The sequence below is a fragment of the Hyperolius riggenbachi genome, chromosome 3 (genome assembly GCF_040937935.1).
Source record: "Hyperolius riggenbachi isolate aHypRig1 chromosome 3, aHypRig1.pri, whole genome shotgun sequence".
NCBI classification, from domain to species: Eukaryota; Metazoa; Chordata; class Amphibia; order Anura; family Hyperoliidae; genus Hyperolius; species Hyperolius riggenbachi.
In genome coordinates, this window is record NC_090648.1 from 35,535,207 (window position 1) to 35,555,291 (window position 20,085).

At 46.6% G+C, this 20,085-nt stretch overlaps 1 protein-coding gene across 3 annotated transcripts in view; it reads left to right on the forward strand.

Annotated features, from left to right (window-relative positions):
• CHD3 (chromodomain helicase DNA binding protein 3) overlaps positions 1-20,085 on the forward strand; it is a 117,710-nt gene that overhangs the window by 72,607 nt on the left and 25,018 nt on the right. For 2 of the 3 annotated variants that reach the window (XM_068273994.1, XM_068273992.1), the window contains exons 17-28: positions 990-1,111; positions 2,185-2,358; positions 5,395-5,536; positions 7,625-7,756; positions 12,718-12,835; positions 13,630-13,754; positions 13,858-14,089; positions 15,130-15,299; positions 15,844-16,021; positions 16,456-16,521; positions 16,622-16,707; positions 18,733-18,866. In XM_068273994.1, coding sequence (XP_068130095.1) covers positions 990-1,111; positions 2,185-2,358; positions 5,395-5,536; positions 7,625-7,756; positions 12,718-12,835; positions 13,630-13,754; positions 13,858-14,089; positions 15,130-15,299; positions 15,844-16,021; positions 16,456-16,521; positions 16,622-16,707; positions 18,733-18,866 — 1,679 coding nt within the window. The remainder of the gene's footprint in view (positions 1-989; positions 1,112-2,184; positions 2,359-5,394; positions 5,537-7,624; positions 7,757-12,717; positions 12,836-13,629; positions 13,755-13,857; positions 14,090-15,129; positions 15,300-15,843; positions 16,022-16,455; positions 16,522-16,621; positions 16,708-18,732; positions 18,867-20,085) is intronic. The other variant, XM_068273993.1, reaches the window with a different exon arrangement.

The window sequence follows — 20,085 nt, forward strand, 5'->3', positions numbered from 1 at the left end:
CTCTCCATGTGAGTATCCTAGAAACACTGTGCAGTGCATGACTGTTTTCAGAGTTGCAAATATGCTCATTAGAAGCAGACCACCTCACAGCCAGGTGTATCTAGAGCGGTTAGACCAAGTCAGTTCCATCACTCTTGCTAAATTCCCACCCTTTTTTTTGGGGGGGGGGGGGGGGGATTACTTAAAGTAATAACTTTAAGTACTCCCAAAAAAATACATTGGAATTTAGCAAGAGTGACTTGATTTGGTCTAAATGCTGTAGACGCACTGAGGACAATGACAGCAATACAAATAAGAAAACAAAAAAAAACGGTGGCAAGACCAATATGTTCCCTAAAAGTAACTTTGGATAAAAATCATAAAAGCTGTATAAAAGTTACAAAGAAATGCAAAGGTCATAAAAGCAAAGCCTCAACAAAATGTTTTTTTTGCAAAGAAGGTTCTTGGGAGAAAAGCAAAAGTTCCCACAGAAATATACAGCTGCTGAGATTAGATCAAGCTATAAACCTCAAGTAATTTCCAACCGTTTTATTCCAATTCCATATTATGCAAAGGTAAAAAACATAAAATCAATCATAGCTTAAAACCATAAAAACAATGGAGCTGATTGTGCTATGTAGGGCACCCACGTATGTGAGATGATAACAGCCCTATCAGTGATGCCCAGCCGTGTCTGCTACATCGTGTGGATTCCTGTGCCTCGTCTCCACTCTCACAATCGCCACGGATCCCCTCGTGTACACTATGCCGGCCGGTGTCCTGTTTCCTTTTGGGTGACGTCAGATGCATTGGCTCTGACCATGTAGACCATTTCATTACTCCAAAGAGTGGGAAATCGCCATTGGATGTTATGGAAGTTTTGAAAATTGTTAAGAGAACTTATATGGAAAGGCCAAGTATCTGAAAATGTGTTCAAAGAAGGTCCTGTAGAACCTTAGTTCCAGATCTCTGTCATGCCAGACGAGCCAACTTTTTTTCCTGTTCTGCAGTTTTTTCGGGTGTTGAATGGCTACAAAATTGACTACAAGCTGCTGCTCACAGGAACTCCTCTTCAGAACAACTTGGAAGAGTTGTTCCATCTTCTCAACTTCCTCACCCCAGAGAGGTTCAAGTGAGTACCGTGTCTGCCTCATAATTCCGTCCCCAAAGGAGGGTTATCAACCAGGGGTGGAAAACTGGATGGAGTTACATCCAAGGTTTTCAAGGGAAGTACTACAAGAGATATAACTCTATGGGGTGTCTGCCTCATAATTCCGTGCTCAAAGGATGGTTCTCAACCAGGGGTGGTGGGGTTGCATCAAGGCTTTCAAGGGAAGTACGGTACTTCTAGAGATGTAAAGTCCCCAACCTGATGAATTTCTGTGTTGGCACAGCTGAGAAATCAAATTTCACTTGTGATTACTTGAAGGTGAGGGGGAATTAGACAGGCTCTTCTCTCTAAAAACACACAGGGTGTCTTTCTTTCTATTTTCCCTATGTCCTGTGCAGGAGTTCCATTTTAAATACTATTTTCCCTCAGAGTGGTAGCAACTCGGAGGGGACGTGTATTTTGGGGTCAGGCTACTGCCAGCACCCGAATTGCTGTTACAGGGCCATGGACTATAGCATTGTAGCTATAGCCGCACTGATACCAGACACTACCCGGTGCACATCGTGCACCGAGAGATGAGCTGCTTCGCTCCTAGCCTTTGTCCCATTGTTACTTCTAGCTAATGGTAAGCCAAACCCCCCCAGATACTTACCTAAGGAGAGGGAAGGCTCTGGGTCCTCTAGAGCCTTTCCTCTCCCGGTGCCCATTCCAGCGCTGGCTCCCCCGTTTGAATCCACCACCACGGGAGGCTTCGGAAGTCTTCGGGAGCCAGAGTGCCTCCGAAGACATGCGGCTCTGGACTGCGCATGTGTGTGAGAGAGAGAGCGCGCATGCGCAGTACTGAGCCACCTGTCTTCAGGAGCACAAAGCCTCCTGCGCAGCAGAGAGCAGTATTCAACTGATCCTAATACCGGGGGTGACAGCAGCAGAACGCGGGGACCATGAAAGGAGCAGGAGGGCTCTATAGGATCCAGAGCCTTCCCTCTCCTTAGGTAAGTATCTGTTTGAGGTTTTGTTTTTTTTGGGCTTCCTGTTGACTTTAACAGACTTCTTTGCATCTTAAATTTGCGCTCATGGCTCTTTGTTCTCTATAGTAACCTGGAGGGGTTCTTGGAAGAATTTGCCGACATCTCTAAAGAAGATCAGATTAAGAAGCTTCACGACCTCCTGGGGCCCCACCTCCTGCGGCGGCTCAAGGCGGACGTGTTTAAGAACATGCCGGCAAAGACGGAGCTGATCGTCCGGGTGGAGCTCAGCCCCATGCAGAAGTAAGAAGGGGTGTGTGGTGGAAGGAAAACGGCTAGAAGAGTAATCAGAGGATCTCATGGAAGAATTATGTTACACTACATATACACATATTCACCTCCTAAAAAGATTAGTGACCAGTATGAGTGAAAGTTTTGGAAGAAGTGCTGTTACGGAATGATAATAAGGGTTCTGTTCAGTTATATGGAGAGGGAAGGGGCAGGATGTGCGTAGGATACGCAGCTGTGGGGAAATAAAAAACTAAGCACAACAGTATAACCTTGTTAGGAGGACATATCTAAAGCGTAACTATTATTAAATCACTATAAAGGATTGTTCACTATCAACTTTATCATTATGGCTGAGGGGACAGGTATACATTGATGGGAATACCAGTTCCCATAAAAAATGATGCTTAAAAAGGAGACATATAGACCCCACCCCACCAAAAAATCCCAACATGTTTCACCACCTCAAAATCGTCAGGGGAAAAGTGCCAAGTGCAAACGGTGCAAGTGCAATGTACAAAAATGAATAAATCTACATTTCAATAGTAATAGTATCGGCTCATTATAGCATATAGCTCTCTGCCATTATGGCAGCCAGCATTATTTTTTGAGGGGAACTGGTATTCCTAGCCCAAGTTAACGGCAAAATTGTGGATTGGAAATTCAATTTATACCTGTCCCCTCAGGAACAGTGATAGTGATAATGCTGATTGTGAACAATCAAAAAGGCTTCCCTGTTCTCCTCAGTAGAGGGGATCCAGCGCTGGGACCATCGAAGATCCGCTTGTCGACACTTGTTGGAGTTGTGCCCATGGGCACTAGCGACTCTCTCCTGGGCTCCGGAGGAAATAGTCAAGCCCGATTGGGTCCGCTCTTCAGCACAGGTGTAAGCTGTCTGCACCTACCCAGTTGGAGCCCAGCTGGAGCCTAAGCAGGGAGCCGCTACTGGCCATGCTCTCCTCTCCTCATTTATTCAGTCGACTCTTCATGCCTATATGTATGTCTGAACGTCAGATGTGTCTGTCACTCACTGCTTCTTTCGGCTTTTGCATAGGCCTATTCATAGCTTCTTATGTACTGTCTATCCATTTTAGCCTCTGCAGTCCTCTTCTTCTTTTGCCTTCAATATTTCCAAGCATCAAGGATTTCTCCAAATAATTTGGTCTTCTCATAATGCAACCAAAGTATTTGAGTTTCAATAGTAGTATCAGCCCTTCTAGTGAACACTCTGGCCTTATTTCTTTAAAGGGATACTGTAGGGGGGTCGGGGGAAAATGAGCTGAACTTACCCGGGGCTTCTAATGGTCCCCCGCAGACATCCTGTGTTGGCGCAGCCACTCCCCAATGCTCTGGCCCCGTCTCCGGTTCACTTCTGCAATTTCTGACTTTAAAGTCAGAAAACCACTGCGCCTGCGTTGCCATGTTCTCGCTCCCGCGGATGTCACCAGGAGTGTACTGCGCAGACACAGACCATACTGGGCCTGCACTGTGCACTCTTGATGACATCAGCGGGATCGAGGACACGGCAACGCAGGCGCAGTGGTTTTCTGACTTTAAAGTCAGAAATTCCAGAAGTGAACCGGAGGCGGGGCCGGAGCATCGGTGAGCGGCTACGCGGGCACAGGATGTCTGCGGGGGACCATTAGAAGCCCCGGGTAAGTTCAGCTCATTTTCCCCCGACCCCCCTACAGTATCCCTTTAAGTATCGACTGGTTAGATCTTCTAGCAGTCCAGGGAACGCTCAGCAGCTTTCTGCATGAAGCATGACCTTATTTATAGTCCAATTTTCACAGTCATATGTTGCTACTGGGAAGTCCATAGCTTTAACTATCCTAATCTTTGTTCGTAAAGTGACATCTCTATCCAATAGTATCTTGTCTAAACTTGCCATAGTTTTCCTTCCAAGCTACAAGTGTCACTTAAACTCATGGCGGCAGAAATCTTCGATCGCAGGAAGATCTGTTACAACTTCTACTTTTTCTCCATCTCTTTGCAGATGGTTCATTCAAACAGATGGCTGTGTTTTCTTGATGCTAAACAGTAGACTGGCTTTGGCACTTTCTTGTTTGATATTCATGACTAAGCTATTGAATTCTTCCTCGGTTTCAGCCATCAGAGAGGTATCATCGGCATATCTCAGATTGTTAACCACTTCAGGACCACAGCCGCAAACTCTTCAGTATCCTTCAGGACCACAACCCCAAACTCGGGTCCTGCAGCATTTTTTAGATTTCTGAGGCATTCCTGCCTCAATGTTAAAGTATAGGAAAGTGGAAAACCGCTCTGAAAGACGCCAGATCAGAGCGGTTTTCAGGCGTTTTTGTTACAGAAGCTGTTCAGTAACAGCTTTACTGTAACAATATATGACATCTGCTACACAAAAACGCTCCAAATAAGGGCCCATTAGATAGCAGCCGCAAGTTTATACAGACTGGGATTTCTTTATTATGCTTAACTAATATTTCTACAGTTAAAATTTTACGAGACAATAACATTGCCCAAACTACGGGGCTAGATGGCTTTCAAAAAATAAAAAGTTCCAAAAAACACTAGGCATAAAAAACCTCTCTAAACATGCCTAGAATCTCTCTGAAAATCTGCTTCAAAAACCTCTAGCGTTAGCAGATCTGCTAGAGGTTTTTGGTGTGCACTGGGCCTTATGCTAGGCATACACGTGCCAGCTGCTCGATTCCGGCGCATCCCCGCTCGTGCGCGCGGATCGATTGCCGCTTGTCCCCGCTGGCGCTTCCTTATCACCACTCGATTCCCTGCCATTGTCCGCCGACGGGAATCGAGCGGGCGCGGGTCAAGCGGCATGATCGGGCCAGCTGAATATTATCAGCTGGCCGGATCAGCTGGTCGATACATGGTACAGAAACGTACCGTGTATCCCCAGCATTACACAGTCTTTAGTCTTGTCTTTTCACATTGGTGAAACTGTATGACTTTCATGGCAGAGACATGAGCCACGTCTGACATGTATAAGACTAGTAAATAGAGTGTTTCTTAGATTTATGCTTTTAAATATTATTTTTCTGTCCTCCCTTGCAGAAAATATTACAAGTTTATACTCACTCGAAATTTCGAGGCACTAAACTCTCGAGGAGGCGGGAACCAAGTATCGCTGCTAAACATCATGATGGATCTAAAGAAATGCTGCAATCACCCTTACCTCTTTCCTGTTGCTGCTATGGTGAGTGTCTCTGCTTAAAGTGGACCTGAACTCTTGCACAGGACGGAAGAAACACAGATAGAAATGCACCCTGTATGTATTTATAGAGCCTGTCTAATCCCCCCTCATCTATGACTAAACACTAATGTAATTTAATCTCTCAGCCATGTCAGCTCAGGAATGTTCTCTGCCATTGCAGAGCAACCAATTCTTAAACACAGGATGTTAGCAATATATCTGCTTCCATGAAAGCAGGAAGTACACACACAACAGGTTTATTGCAGGATTTGTATCAGCTGTAACAGAGAACTGTTTTTCTTTAAAGGTTATTATGCTGGTACATATCTTTTAGAGCAGAGAGGAAGTTCTGAGTTCAGGTCCGTTTTAAAGGATTCCCGAGGTGAAAAAGGAACGCAATCTTTACTTATCTGGGGCTTCTTCCAGCCCCTAGAAGTCTTCTGGGTCCCTCGCTGCAGCTCCGGTGCTCCCCGGAGTCCCGCTGGCCACCCAAAGCTTTGGGTGGTCAGTGGGACACTGGAGAGCACCGGAGCTACGGGGAGGGGCCCAGAAGACTTCTAGGGGCTGGAAGAAGCCCCAGATAAGTAAAGATTGCGTTCCTTTTTCACCTCGGGAATCCTTTATGGTCATCCTTGTTCTTGTTCTTCAGATAGGCATGAGTCTGGCCCCTCCTCCTGCAGGGTGACACAGAGAAGGGAGCTGTGAGTCTGCCCCTCCTCCTGCAGGGTGACACAGACAGAAGGGAGCTGCGAGTCTGTCCCTCCTCCTGCAGGGTGACACAGACAGAAGGGAGCTGCGAGTCTGCCCCTCCTCCTGCAGGGTGACACAGAAAGAAGGGAGCTGTGAGCCTGCGCCTCCTCCTGCAGGGTGACACAGACAGAAGGGAGCTGTGAGTCTGTCCCTCCTCCTGCAGGGTGACACAGACAGAAGGGAGCTGTGAGTCTGTCCCTCCTCCTGCAGGGTGACACAGACAGAAGGGAGCTGCGAGTCTGTCCCTCCTCCTGCAGGGTGACACAGACAGAAGGGAGCTGCGAGTCTGTCCCTCCTCCTGCAGGGCGACACAGACAGAAGGGAGCTGTGAGCCTGCGCCTCCTCCTGCAGGGTGACACAGACAGAAGGGAGCTGTGAGCCTGCCCCTCCTCTTGCAGGGTGACACAGACAGAAGGGACCTGTGAGTCTGCCCCTCCTCCTGCAGGGTGACACAGACAGAAGGGAGCTGTGAGTCTGCCCCACCTCCTGCAGGGTGACACAGACAGAAGGGAGCTGTGAGTCTGCCCCTCCTCCTGCAGGGTGACACATGCAGAAGGGAGCTGTGAGTCTGGCCCCTCCTCCTGCAGGGTGACACATACAGAAGGGAGCTGTGAGTCTGCCCCTCCTCCTGCAGGGTGACACAGACAGAAGGGAGCTGTGAGTCTGTCCCTCCTCCTGCAGGGTGACACAGACAGAAGGGAGCTGTGAGTCTGCCCCTCCTCCTGCAGGGTGACACATGCAGAAGGGAGCTGTGAGTCTGGCCCCTCCTCCTGCAGGGTGACATAGACAGAAGGGAGCTGGGAGCCTGCCCCTCCTCCTGCAGGGTGACACAGACAGAAGGGACCTGTGAGTCTGCCCCTCCTCCTGCAGGGTGACACAGACAGAAGGGAGCTGCGAGTCTGTCCCTCCTCCTGCAGGGTGACACACAAGGGAGCTCTGAGTCTGCCCCTCCTCCTGCAGGGTGACACATACAGAAGGGAGCTGTGAGTCTGTCCCTCCTCCTGCAGGGTGACACAGACAGAAGGGAGCTGTGAGTCTGCCCCTCCTCCTGCAGGGTGACACATGCAGAAAGGAGCTGTGAGTCTGGCCCCTCCTCCTGCAGGGTGACACAGACAGAAGGGAGCTGTGAGTCTGCCACTCCTCCTGCAGGGTGACACAGACAGAAGGGACCTGTGAGTCTGCCCCTCCTCCTGCAGGGTGACACAGACAGAAGGGAGCTGCGAGTCTGTCCCTCCTCCTGCAGGGTGACACACAAGGGAGCTGTGAGCCTGCCCCTCCTCCTGCAGGGTTGCTACAGACCTATATAGACAGATGGCCCTGACTCACTTTTTTGCATTCCAGGAATCACCTAAACTGCCTAGTGGTGCTTATGAGGGAGGAGCCCTCATCAAGTCATCAGGGAAATTGCTCCTCTTACAGAAGATGTTGCGGAAGCTGCATGACCAGGGACACAGAGTCCTCATCTTCTCCCAGGTGAGTGCTGAGTGTGTATTACTTCCTCTGTTATCCTCACAATAAGCCCCGCATGCCTCACTCTGAACATCTCACACCTGACCTGTGAGCTGGGGAAGTCCTGCAGACTCCGCCCAGCTGTGTGATAGGAGGAGCACAATGTGCAGGAAGTGGGAGGGAATTACTCATCAGTGCGCTGCTGATCCTAATGGTCCAATCAGATTGTCCCGACAGAATCCAGCAGAGGAAGGGTAGGTCCGGTTGCTGGCGGTGCTGCCAGGCTGAGGAAATGTAGTAGTACAACAAAGGACAACATTCTGTGCCCTGCACCAGTCTGGTATCACTTTACATAATCTCATTTAAAAGAATACAGTAGGGGTCGGGGGAAAATGAGTTGAACTTACCCGGGGCTTCTACTGGTCCCCCGCAGACATCCTGTGCCCGCGCAGCCACTCACCGATGCTCCGGCTCCGCCTCCAGTTCACTTTTGGAATTTGTGACTTTAAAGTCTGAAAACCACTGCGCCTGAGTTGCAGTCTATTTGCTCCCGCTGATGTCACCGGGAGAGTACTGCGCAGGCAGAGTATGGTCTGTGCCTGCGCAGTACACTCCTGGTGACATCAGCAGGAGCGAGGACACGGCAACACAGGCGCAGTGGTTTTCAGACTTTAAAGTCTGAAATTCCAGAAGTGAACCCGGAGGCGGGGACGGAGCATTGGGGAGTGGCTGCGCGGGCACAGGATGCCTGCGGGGGACCATTAGAACCCCTGGGTAAGTTCAACTCATTTTCCCCCGACCCCCCTACAGTATTCCTTTAACTCTTTCCGTACCAGCAGTCTCTGGCCCCTTGAGGACCAGAAACTGCTGGTACCGCAAAACAAGGCTCAACGACGAATCGCCGCACTTACTCGCCGCTTTTGCTAGTCACACTGCTCACTCATCGCCTCATGCCCCTCGCACTTCCGTCCCTATTATTATTATTTTTGATTTGTAAAGCACCAACATATTCAGTGGCGCTGTACAAAGTAAGAAACAAACATGTGGTACATAATACAGACAGTGGTGTACACTAATATACAAGATACATAATTAGTGACAAAATACAAAAATGATACAGAATACAAAATACAGAAGTGGTAATGACAGTGATAAAAGTAACATGATGAATAAAATGTATAATAATTTCCAAGACACAAAAGGGGGAGAGAGCCCTGCCCTTGCAAGCTTACAATCTAAAGGGAATGGGGGGAAACAAGAGGAGGGGTAGTATACGATAAAATATATAGAGGCAGTGTGTTTTAGGATACCTAGTAGGAGTGCAATTTGGTCTTAGGGCAAAGGGAAGCGGCTTAAGGTAGCGCGTATGCTTGTCGGAACAAGTGAGTTTTTAGAGAGCGTTTAAAAGTAGCAAAGGTTGGCGAGTGACGGATGTGTTGTGGGAGGGGATTCCAGAGGAGGGGTGAAGCGCGTGCAAAATCTTGTAAGCGTGAATGTGAGGAGATGACAGCAGAGCTCTGTATGCCGATCAGGAACCGCTTTCATTGGCCCATGACCCCTATCATCAATATGAGCCAATGTGATCACAAGGTCAGAAGCCAAAGAAAGTGGCTCCTGATCGGCATACAGAGCCTGCCGTCGTAGGGACGGCAGAGCAAGCGGCCTGCGGCGAGAGAGATCAGCGAGAGTGGTGGATCCGGATAATGGAAATATGTGCCCTATCAGGAATAAGCAGCCACAAACAGGACATAGATTTCTATGACCGTGGTCTGGAAGCGGTTAAAGAACTTTAAGGGTGCCCATACTTAATTTCCGGCATTTATATCAATAGTTTGATTTCCCATGCTGGTCTCCCCCAAGTGTACCCCCGGGCTTGTACTGAGTGTTGCGTGCTCGGCGGAGGTGTCACGAGGTACAGACGCTTGCGGTGGTAATTCAAAAAGATGCTGGATACGTGAGGAGGTGCGCTAGCATGAGAGGTGAGTATGTAACACTCACTGTGTGAAACTGCTGTGCAGTGTGTGGGCAGGCAATAGATCCCTAATCAAATGCGATCAACCAGAGAGGTTGATCTGGTGGCAGATCGAGAGGTGTATGGACACCTCATCTTTGGTGTGTTCAAAAAGTCCTAGATTTGGATCCTGATCAACAATGCATTGACTATAAGGGCCCTTTTCCACTACACAGCTTAATCGCAAATTGCTAGTGATTTTTAAATCGCTAGGGTTGTTACTTTATCATAGAAATCATGAGAAGTATTTTCCACTATAGTGATTCGATTTGGAAATCGCAATCGCTTTCTGGAGCGATTTTTAGAGTGATAATGCAATGCAAATGAAAAATCGCAATCACATAACAGAATTAATGAAAAATCGCAATCGTATAACAGAATTAATGAAAAATCGCAATCGCTGGCGTTTGTGATTTGTGATTGCTAGTGGAAAAGGGCCCTTAATGGAGCCCAGCTTCTTCCATTTACACCTGCAAGACAGAATATAGTTGACTCGACCGTAAACTGGGGGGCATCTTTATGGTCTTTTCGCATTATGCGCAATTCTGATGGGATTTCAGGTGTCAAATTTAAATGGTGAAATAACCGGGACAAATGGGCAAATACAATACATAAGTTTTAATTATGGAGGTATGTATTATTTTAAAACTATAATGGCCGAAAACTGAGAAATAATTACTTTTAAGTTTTTTTCTTATTCTTACTGTTAAAATGCATTTACAGTAAGGTAGCTCTTAGCAAAATGTACCACCCAAAGAAAGCCTAATTGGTGGCGGAAAACAAGATATAGATCAGTTCATTGTGATAAGTAGTGATAAAGTTATAGGCTAATAAAAGTGGAAACGACCAAGGACTTAAGTGGTTAATATGTGAGTTACAGCGCAATCTTCTCACTAATTGTAGCGGTTCAGGCTTTTTTTACACCGCAAATCTATTCCAATTTTCACTGGATGCTAGCAACACGAGAAAAAAATTCAGCATGCAGGGCTTTTTTTTTTAATTGCATGGGAAATCCGATTTGCATGTAGTGTAGAAGAGGCCGGAGGCTTCTTTTACACTGCAATTCCGATTCAAACTTGCGATTTTCACTGGATACTAGCAGCACAAGAAAAAAAACAAAAGCATCGAGGACATTTTGCAATTGCATCGAAATCGGAATCGCATGTAGTTTAACCACTTAAGCCCACACGGTTGAAATTTTTTTGCATCTGAGCAACTTTCACCTCCCATTCATTTGCTAATAACTTTATCACTACTCGGCACAATGAATGGATCTATATCTTGTTTTTTTCGCCACCAATTAGGCTTTCTGTGGGTGATACATTTTGCTGAGAATTAATTTATTGTAAATCCATTTTAACAGGAATATTAAGAAAGAAATGGAAAAAAATCATTATTCCTCAGCTTTTGGCTATTAAAGTTTGAAATAAATACATGCTACCATAATTAAAACCTATGTACTTTATTTACCAATTTGTCCCGCTTATTACACCATTTAAATTATGTCCCTATCACAATGTATGGCGCCGATATTCAATTTGGAAATAAAGGTGCATTTTTTCAATTTGCGTCCTTCACTATTTAGAAGCCCATAATTTAATAAATCATATTGATATACTACTTTGACATGCATATTTAAAAAGTTCAGATCCTTAAGTAACTATTTATGTTTTGTTTTTTTCGTTTTTTCTTATTGTAATTTTTTTTATTTTTTTATTTAAACTTGTATGTGGGTATTTTTTGGTGTGGGAGGTAAACGGGGGTTTTTTAATGTATTAAAATTTATTTATTTAACACAAAGTGTGTTTTTGGTGTAATTTGCTATTTGGCCACAAGATGGCCACAGTCAAAAAGTCGTGGGAGTGATCGATCTCGCTCCCAGGCAGAAGAAAGGAGACCAGAGCTCAGAAAAGCCGCAGCGTCTGAAGAGACGCTGTCGGCTTTTCTCCGGGGGGGTCCGATCAGCGAAAGGGATTTATAATCCCTTTCACTGATCGGTGGGCTAACGGCCAGCAGCGGGGGCGCGCACGAGGGGGGCCCGCGGGAGCGCGCGCGACCCGCGGGAGTGCGCGCAGCTAACGACGAAAATTTTCCTCCAGTTAGGCTGAAGTGGTTAAAAGAGCCAACAAGCTGATTCACAAAAGCACTGCACAATATAAATTTAATGGAAACATTAAATTTATGTTATCGAGGACTTCATGGGTGAGCAGGGTCGGACTGGGCCACAGTAGTACAGTTTTTTCCCTCGGTGGGCCCCGCCTCCCTTGTCTGACAGAGCTCCAATTGCTGCCTGCAGCACAAAAATTCTCTTCTCAGTGCTGTAATCACTCATGCTGAAAGCAGTGGCGTAGCTAAGGAGCTGTAGGCCTCGAGCAAATTTTACAATGGGCCCCCCCAAGCACTCTATACATAACAATTGATACGACGCACCAAAACCTGCCAATGGCATCTACAGTGTCAGAGGTGCAAGAAGAGGATGGGAAATAGCTTGTTAATGATTACCACTGTCCAAAGTATCTATAGAAGTGATTATTATGAGCACAGGACCAATAGAGAGGTAATATTGTAGTTGAGGGAGGGCCCTTCGGTCGCAACCTTTGCAACCTCTGCGGTCGCAACCTCTGCAAAGTAGGACATTACTTTTTATTGGAAAGGACTCTATGCAAAGTTTTGCTGGGCAGCAGTGTCTCTGAATTGCAATGCTGCTAAGATCATGTACATTTGGCCCTGTCCATAATACATCATGACCACGCCCACCTTCCGGAGCATGGTCACACCCTTTTTTCACCGTAATCATGGAATGTGTGGGCCCCAGGTTGAAATTTCTTTGGTGGGCCACCAGTGTCCCAGACCGACCCTATGGGTGAGGTTGAAGAGCCCTTTAGTCTTTTGGGAAGAGTTAAAAAATTATTCCTGGAATTTTATTATCATTGTTGTCCTAACCTTTCAAACAGACCTGTCTTACCTCTTCCAGATGACAAAAATGTTGGATTTATTAGAAGACTTTTTGGATTACGAGGGTTACAAATATGAGCGGATAGATGGTGGAATAACTGGGTCCCTGAGACAAGAGGCTATAGACAGGTTCAATGGTGAGTGGACTATAAACATGTTGATTTAAGAACTTTCAGCTAATGGGAGGTTTATCTACCAATTACTATCCAACCAATATTCCCTAGTCTTGTATTTGTTTTTTTTATCTGATTATTACATGAACATAGCATGTGGCTGGGTTTCCTACTGTTATTGTTTATGAGGATTGAGGGGACATTTAGTGTCACACACTCTCAAAGCATCTCCTCCTTTGTTCCATCTCTACTGGAGTACCACAAGATTCAGACCTTGGTCCCTCTCTCTTCTTCATGCACATTTACATATTAGTTTGTCACTTCTTGTTTTCCATATTGTTCAAATTGTATATTTTCAATCATGTCCTCTTCCTTTGTGGATCGTTGCACTTTCACTTCAAACTTAAAAAATAAAATTATCTTCACAATCTTAGAAATACATTGGGTCAGGCAAAAATGGCACTGGAAATTTGGGAGCACCAGGCTGTAATATGAATAAGGACTATACCGGCGCTCAGTCAGTAATTTGGGTCCTGCCACTGGGTGGTGCTGTAATGCTTACATGGTCTCCTGCATCCCGATAACGTCATACCATGTGATCGGGACCCAGAAGACCTGTTGGAAGTTCAGAGCTGCCAGTGGAGGAAATAAGAATCCTGGAACAGTTAAATATAACTGCTTACTGCCACGCACTCGTTTGGCAGCCAAACCAGATATGCCAACGGAGGTTTAGAATACCTCAGAAGCTTTCAAACAAATTTTGCTTAAAGCTGCTAATGGATTTAATCTTGTTCTGATTGTTCTTGTATGTTTTGCAGCCCCTGGGGCCCAGCAGTTCTGTTTCCTGCTCTCCACCCGAGCTGGGGGTCTGGGAATAAACCTGGCTACTGCAGACACAGTCATCATCTACGATTCCGATTGGAACCCCCACAACGACATTCAGGTAGTTCAATATGGAACCTGTACCTTCTGCCAGACTGCTGTGTGTCTCCACATCTGGATAGCTCAGCTGACCACCTCCTCTCTCTGCTTGTCCTCCCTTCCAGGCCTTCAGCCGGGCGCATCGTATCGGTCAAGCCAACAAAGTGATGATCTACAGATTTGTGACGCGGGCGTCAGTGGAGGAACGGATAACTCAGGTGGCCAAGAGGAAGATGATGTTGACTCATCTGGTTGTAAGGCCTGGCCTGGGATCGAAGGCCGGATCCATGTCCAAGCAGGAGCTTGATGACATCCTAAAGTTTGGCACAGAGGAGCTGTTCAAGGATGAAATTGAAGGTGAAATTTAAGCTACGTTCGGTTGTACAGAAAAGTTGAAAGCTATTATTTTTTCATTCGTTTAAGAAATCTGGGCGCTAATCTAACTAATTTAGGGAACCCAACACAAAACCTCATAGGGAACAGTTCCCCAATCACAGTACCCTCTCACAGCACAAAGCGTTGTGATTGGTCTTATATTGGGGCGTAGTTTACTACAACCTATCTGAAGCTTAGGAGTTCAAGAGGGAGTGGTCCATCCAATCACATTAGCTGAGTTTCCCTATGAGGTTTCCTGCTGGGTCCCCTAAAGTAGATTAGTGCCAAAATCTGATCAAATCTATTTATTTTATTTAATATTTTTAAAGACAATCGAGAGTGGTGGAATGTTCTGATCAATTTTTTATGAAAATTGAATGCTGTAGTGTGGATTGTCAGTTTCTTGTATAGACCTAAGCCATTTTTTTCAGTTTCAGTCTTGATGCGGCGATGCACCGCTACCCACCGCCTTAAAGGGCCAACGAGACCCCGTGCGCAGCCTGGCCAATCAGTGCCAGGCAGCGCTGAGGGGTGGATCGGGACTCCCTGTGACGTCGATGACGTCATTCCGTTCATCGCCATGGCGACGGGGAAGCCCTAAAGGAAATCCCGTTCAGAACGGGATTTCCGGATGGTTATATGCGCCGGCGGCGATCGAAGGGGTGGGAGGGATGCCGCAGGGAGGGGGGCATCATGTAGCTAGCGCTAGGCTAGCTACATGTTTTAAAAAAAAAACAATTCTAAAAATACTGCGCAGCAGCCACCCTGGCACATTTAATAGAACGCCAGGTTAAAGTATTAAAGGCAGAGGATCAGCGGGACAGCCAGGCAATTTGTATTGGTTAAAAATAAATAAATATGTCAGCCTCCATATCACTCTCACTTCAGGTTCCCTTTAAGTGTAAGTATGTAAAAGAATGAACGTCTTGTTTTTTTAATTTGTCTTATCAGTGGCAATACGTTGACAAACTCATCGGTAACCGTTATGGCAACCAATAGAGAATATTCTTTCCCATCTGTAGCAGGTGACAATAAGGAAGAGGACAGCAGTGTGATCCACTATGACAACAGCGCGATCGGCCGACTGTTAGACCGCAATCAGGACGTAACGGACGAAACAGAGGTGCAGAACATGAACGAGTACCTCAGCTCCTTCAAGGTGGCTCAGTATGTGGTGCGTGAGGAAGAGAAGGTGAGTATGATGACCTGTGCTCTTCATTTCCAACCAGCACAGCTAGCATTAAAGTGTACCAGAAACCAGGAATTTGTGTGATTCTAGGTGCAGAACTGCATCTCAGAGAGAGATATTAAATGCTAGGGTGTCTGTGCGGGCAGGAAGGAGTTGTTTGCTAGGTGTCTGTGCAAGCAGGACGTAGTTGTGTGCTAGGTGTCTGTGCGGGCAGGAAGGAGTTGTGTGCTAGGTGTCTGTGCGGGCAGGAAGGAGTTGTGTGCTAGGTGTCTGTGCGGGCAGGAAGGAGTTGTGTGCTAGGTGTCTGTGCAGGCAGGAAGGAGTTGTGTGCTAGGTGTCTGTGCAGGCAGGAAGGAGTTGTGTGCTAGGTGTCTGTGTAGGCAGGAAGAAGTTGTGTGCTAGTGGGCTGTTCAGGCAGGAAGAAGTTGTGTGCTAGGTGTCTGTGCGGGCAGGAAGGAGTTGTGTTTTAGGTGTCTGTGCAGGCAGTAAGGTGGTTAGAAGTCAACGTGCTCTTCTGTTTGGTCATTGATCCTCTCTGGTTTTTCAGCTGGAGGAATTGGAGCGCGAGGTAATAAAACAGGAGGAGAACGTGGATCCAGATTACTGGGAGAAGCTGCTCAGACATCACTATGAGCAGCAGCAGGAAGACCTGGCCCGTAATCTGGGTAAAGGGAAGAGAGTGCGCAAGCAGGTCAACTACAACGATGCGGCCCAAGAGGACCAAGGTGAGACCGCAGTCCCTGAAATGGGCCTAGATGGAGAGCCACTGAAACCTGTTTTTTTCTGGGCATTCGATATCGAATGCCATTACCATCGTGCAACCGGGTTTTTTTTGTACCATTCTCGTTCTATGCATTCAAACGATTTCGGTCGGAAATCAATCGAAAGATCGATAGGGTTGCCATGTTGCAGCTCCCATTCTCTTTCAGTTCGATTAAAATGATCGAATCAGAAGTAATATCGCAATATCGAGTGATGAATGGGCTCCCTAAGGATTGCTGTTTTTATAATTCAGATGAGATTGGCCTTTGAGGGATGTTTTTTCCACCGGTGATGTCAGGCTAGCAACAGTTGCACAGGAGGTTTTGTTTCGCCTCTTCTGAAGCTGAACCAATATGGAGCTCATTGGTCACTGGTCTTATTTTCTCTCACTACTTAGACAACCAATCAGAGTACTCTGTGGGCTCAGAAGAGGAGGATGAGGACTTTGATGAGAGGACAGAAGGTGAGGAAGGCCAGAGTCTGTAAGTGCTGGCCGTGAAACTTCTGGCATCCAGTGTTGTTGAGCTCACGTCTTTTCTTTCTTTTTATTTTCAACCAAACAGGACGGAGACAGTCCCGCCGGCAGCTTCGGAATGAGAAAGATAAGCCACTCCCACCGCTCCTGGCTCGGGTTGGCGGGAACATTGAGGTAAGGTGACCAGTTACATGTTACACATGTTGGGCCTGATTCACAAAGCGGTGCAAAGTGTTTGCACGCGAGTGAAAAGCCCTTTATCACGCCTAAACTCAGTTTAGGCATAAGAAGAAACTCGCGCGAATTTTCCGCGCGCAAAGTTTTGCGCGCGCAAGCAACCGGCGCTTTGCGCGAAGCTCCCATTAAGCCCTATGGGACTTTGCGTGCAAAACTTTGCGCGCGGGAGCTTCGCGCGAAGAGCAGCACAAATCGGTGATAACTCAGTGGTGCAAAGGTTATCACGCCTAAAGTCTTTTAGGCGTGATAACTGAGTTATCACCGCTTTGTGAATCGAGCCCGTAGAGTTACAGATTGCCAGGAACTCCTAGGGGACTACAAAGGATCAAAAAGCCCCCTTATCAAAAATGCTATGTAAAACAGAAACGTGCCTTCTTAAAACAGAAGGTATTTGCGGTTATTCAGGTAGGAGTGAGCATCTGAGGCGTACCACGATGCATCACTGCCGAATATGTAAATTGTCCCTTTATTGTCCATGAAAACCAAACACCCCCCTCCCAGAACCTCTGGAATGCATTGGTGCGTCAGCATGTTAATTGTACAGAGCCACAATAATCCAACATGCATGCAGACTGTTTCGGGATGGATGATCCTCATCAGTGCATGGCATGAATAATTATGGCTCTATGGAGTAGGACTTGAAACACCCAGAGGTACAGACTAACCAGCAAGCTCATGGTGAACCAGAACTCCCAGGAGTGTGTAAGGGGCTACAAAGGAACCCAAACCCCTCTTGCTAAACACTATGCAAAACAGGTTGGAGTGAGCATGTGATGTCTCCCACAATGCATCACTGCTGAGTATGCAACTCATCCCTTTGTTGTCCCTGAAAGCTAAACACACATCCAGAACCGCTGGAATTACTTGTAGTTGTTGGCTCTGTACAATTAACAAGCTTACACATTGCGTTCCAGCGGTTCTGGAGGTGTGTTTAGCTTTCAGGGACACCAAAGGGATAATTTGCATATTCAGCAGTGATGCACTCTGGGACACCTCATATGCTCACTCCAACCTGAATAATCGCAAATACCTTCTTGTTTTAAGAGGGCAGATTTCTGTTACACATGTAGGCCCTGGCAGATGCAGATGACTATTAGAATATTAGTATTTAGGTATTGTATGGTGCCGACATATTCTGCAGTGCCGGACAGAGTTTAGAAAGTCTTATCAATGAATTGTCCTGCAGAGGAGCTCACAATCTAATCCTACCATACTCCTATATCCATCGTAGTCTCGGGCCAATTTTTTTGTGAAAGCCAATGAAGTTATCAGTATGTATTTAGGTTGTGGGAGGAGCCCCTGCTGTGCCCATCCATAGACACCTCACACACATACAGGATTTACCATAAGGCACTGTAGGCGCGTGCCTACAGGCTCCTGATGATGGAATGGTGGCTCACTCCCCTCCCCCAGGGCCTCCCTCTTTTCCTATGAGAGTCCTGACGAGAGAGGAAATGAGAGGTTACTAAACCAGCTCTCAGCATTCCACTGACCAGATCTCCCTTCAGTTGGGGGTACCTTCAGCTAACTAATACTTTATGGCACCTCTAACTACTTAATATTGATGACACTTCTGGCTACCTAATACTAAGGGACACCTGTAGCTACCTATGATGGGCAAGAGAAGTAAGGCTGGGACAGCCAGCACACTTGCTGTGCAGTTCGGTAGGAGTTTGTACATTCATGGAGGGTGTAATCTAGGGTGTCAGGACATCTTTGCCTATAGACTCCTGTGATGTAAATCCGGGCCTGCCTGTTTGATAGAATCTGTAAAAATCAATCGAAATTTGAAGGGCCAGGCATGTTGGGGGCCATAGATTTCTGACAGATGCGATGAAAGTGATCGAGTCTGCCAGGGATCGAACACGAAAAACGATAAGTGCGCCACCTTTAGACCTGTGTGAGATTGAGCCTTAACAGCGACGTTCTCCTGTCATCACTGTCCTCTGTGTTACGTTGCAGGTTTTGGGCTTCAATACGCGACAGAGGAAGGCGTTCCTGAATGCGGTGATGCGCTGGGGGATGCCGCCTCAGGACGCCTTCTCTACACACTGGCTGGTGAGGGATCTGCGGGGCAAGTCCGAGAAGGAGTTCAAGTAAGTGGTTCACCCGTGCACTGAATAAGGAGAGTGGCCGGACGTCATCGTTTTTTTGGGGGGATGAAATGAAGCTTCAGCAACAACAGATACTATTTTATCAATTTACATACATGGTCTGAGGCAGCCCAGCTGAAGGCGCTGACAGCAGTCTCTGTGGACAGGACATCTGTTGCTAGGATCAACATAGTTATTGCTTTAGCAGGGCTTAAAGGGGACCTAAACTCAGAACATCCTCTGTGCTCTAAAAGATAAGCAACAGCATAATAACCTATACAAATAAAAAAACATTTCTTTCTTATACTAATCCTGCAAAAAATCTGCAGTCTCTCCTTACTGCTTTCATGGAAGCAGACTTGGGTTTAACAACCTGTGTTTACAAATTAGCTGCTCTGCTGAGGCAGCAGAGATTCCTGAGCTGACAAAGCTGAGAGGTCAAATTACACTCATGATTAGTCACAGATGAGGGGAAGTTAGACTGGCTAAACTCTTTAAATACATACAGGGTGCGTTTCTTTATGGTTTTCCTTCTGTCCTGTACAAGAGGTCAGGACCACTTTAATAACTGGTTTGATGATTTTGTCAAACAGGCCTGACCAAGACTTGATAAAAGATTCCCCTTGATGAATTTAGTTGCCCATCTTTGGACTCGTTCTAGAAGGTCAATGTCCTTCCTATGATCTGGTGCCCAAAACTGTATCCCAGACTCCAGAAGTGATTTATACAGAGGGAGTAGTATACAAGCATCTTGAGATATTGTTTCCTGTTTTATGCATCCCAGAAGGCTTTGGATCCTGTAGAGCCTTTCTGATCCTCTCATGGTGTCCTCATTCCATCGCTGTCACCACCATCCCACATATTCAACCATCTGTTCAAATGTGCCTTCAGTTGGTTGCTTCAAAAGCATTCAGGAGCATGAGGGCTCCTGGAGGCAGCACATTTGAACAGGGGACAGTTCTAGAACGATTTCACCTTAAGAGAGGACAGGGCAGGCTCTGTAGAATACAGAGCCTTCCCTCTCTACTTTCCCTGAAAATTAGCCCTAGCTGGAAGTATGAGTATGCTTGAAATATAAGCCCTACTCTGAAAATAAGCACTAGTGGAAGTTAAAGAGGAGGAAGAGGCGGGCAGTAAATGGGTGCAGTGCTGATTGGGCACCAGTCCTGTCATCCCAGCACACAGCAAGGTCATCAGCTGTATGCAGGGATAACAGGACAGG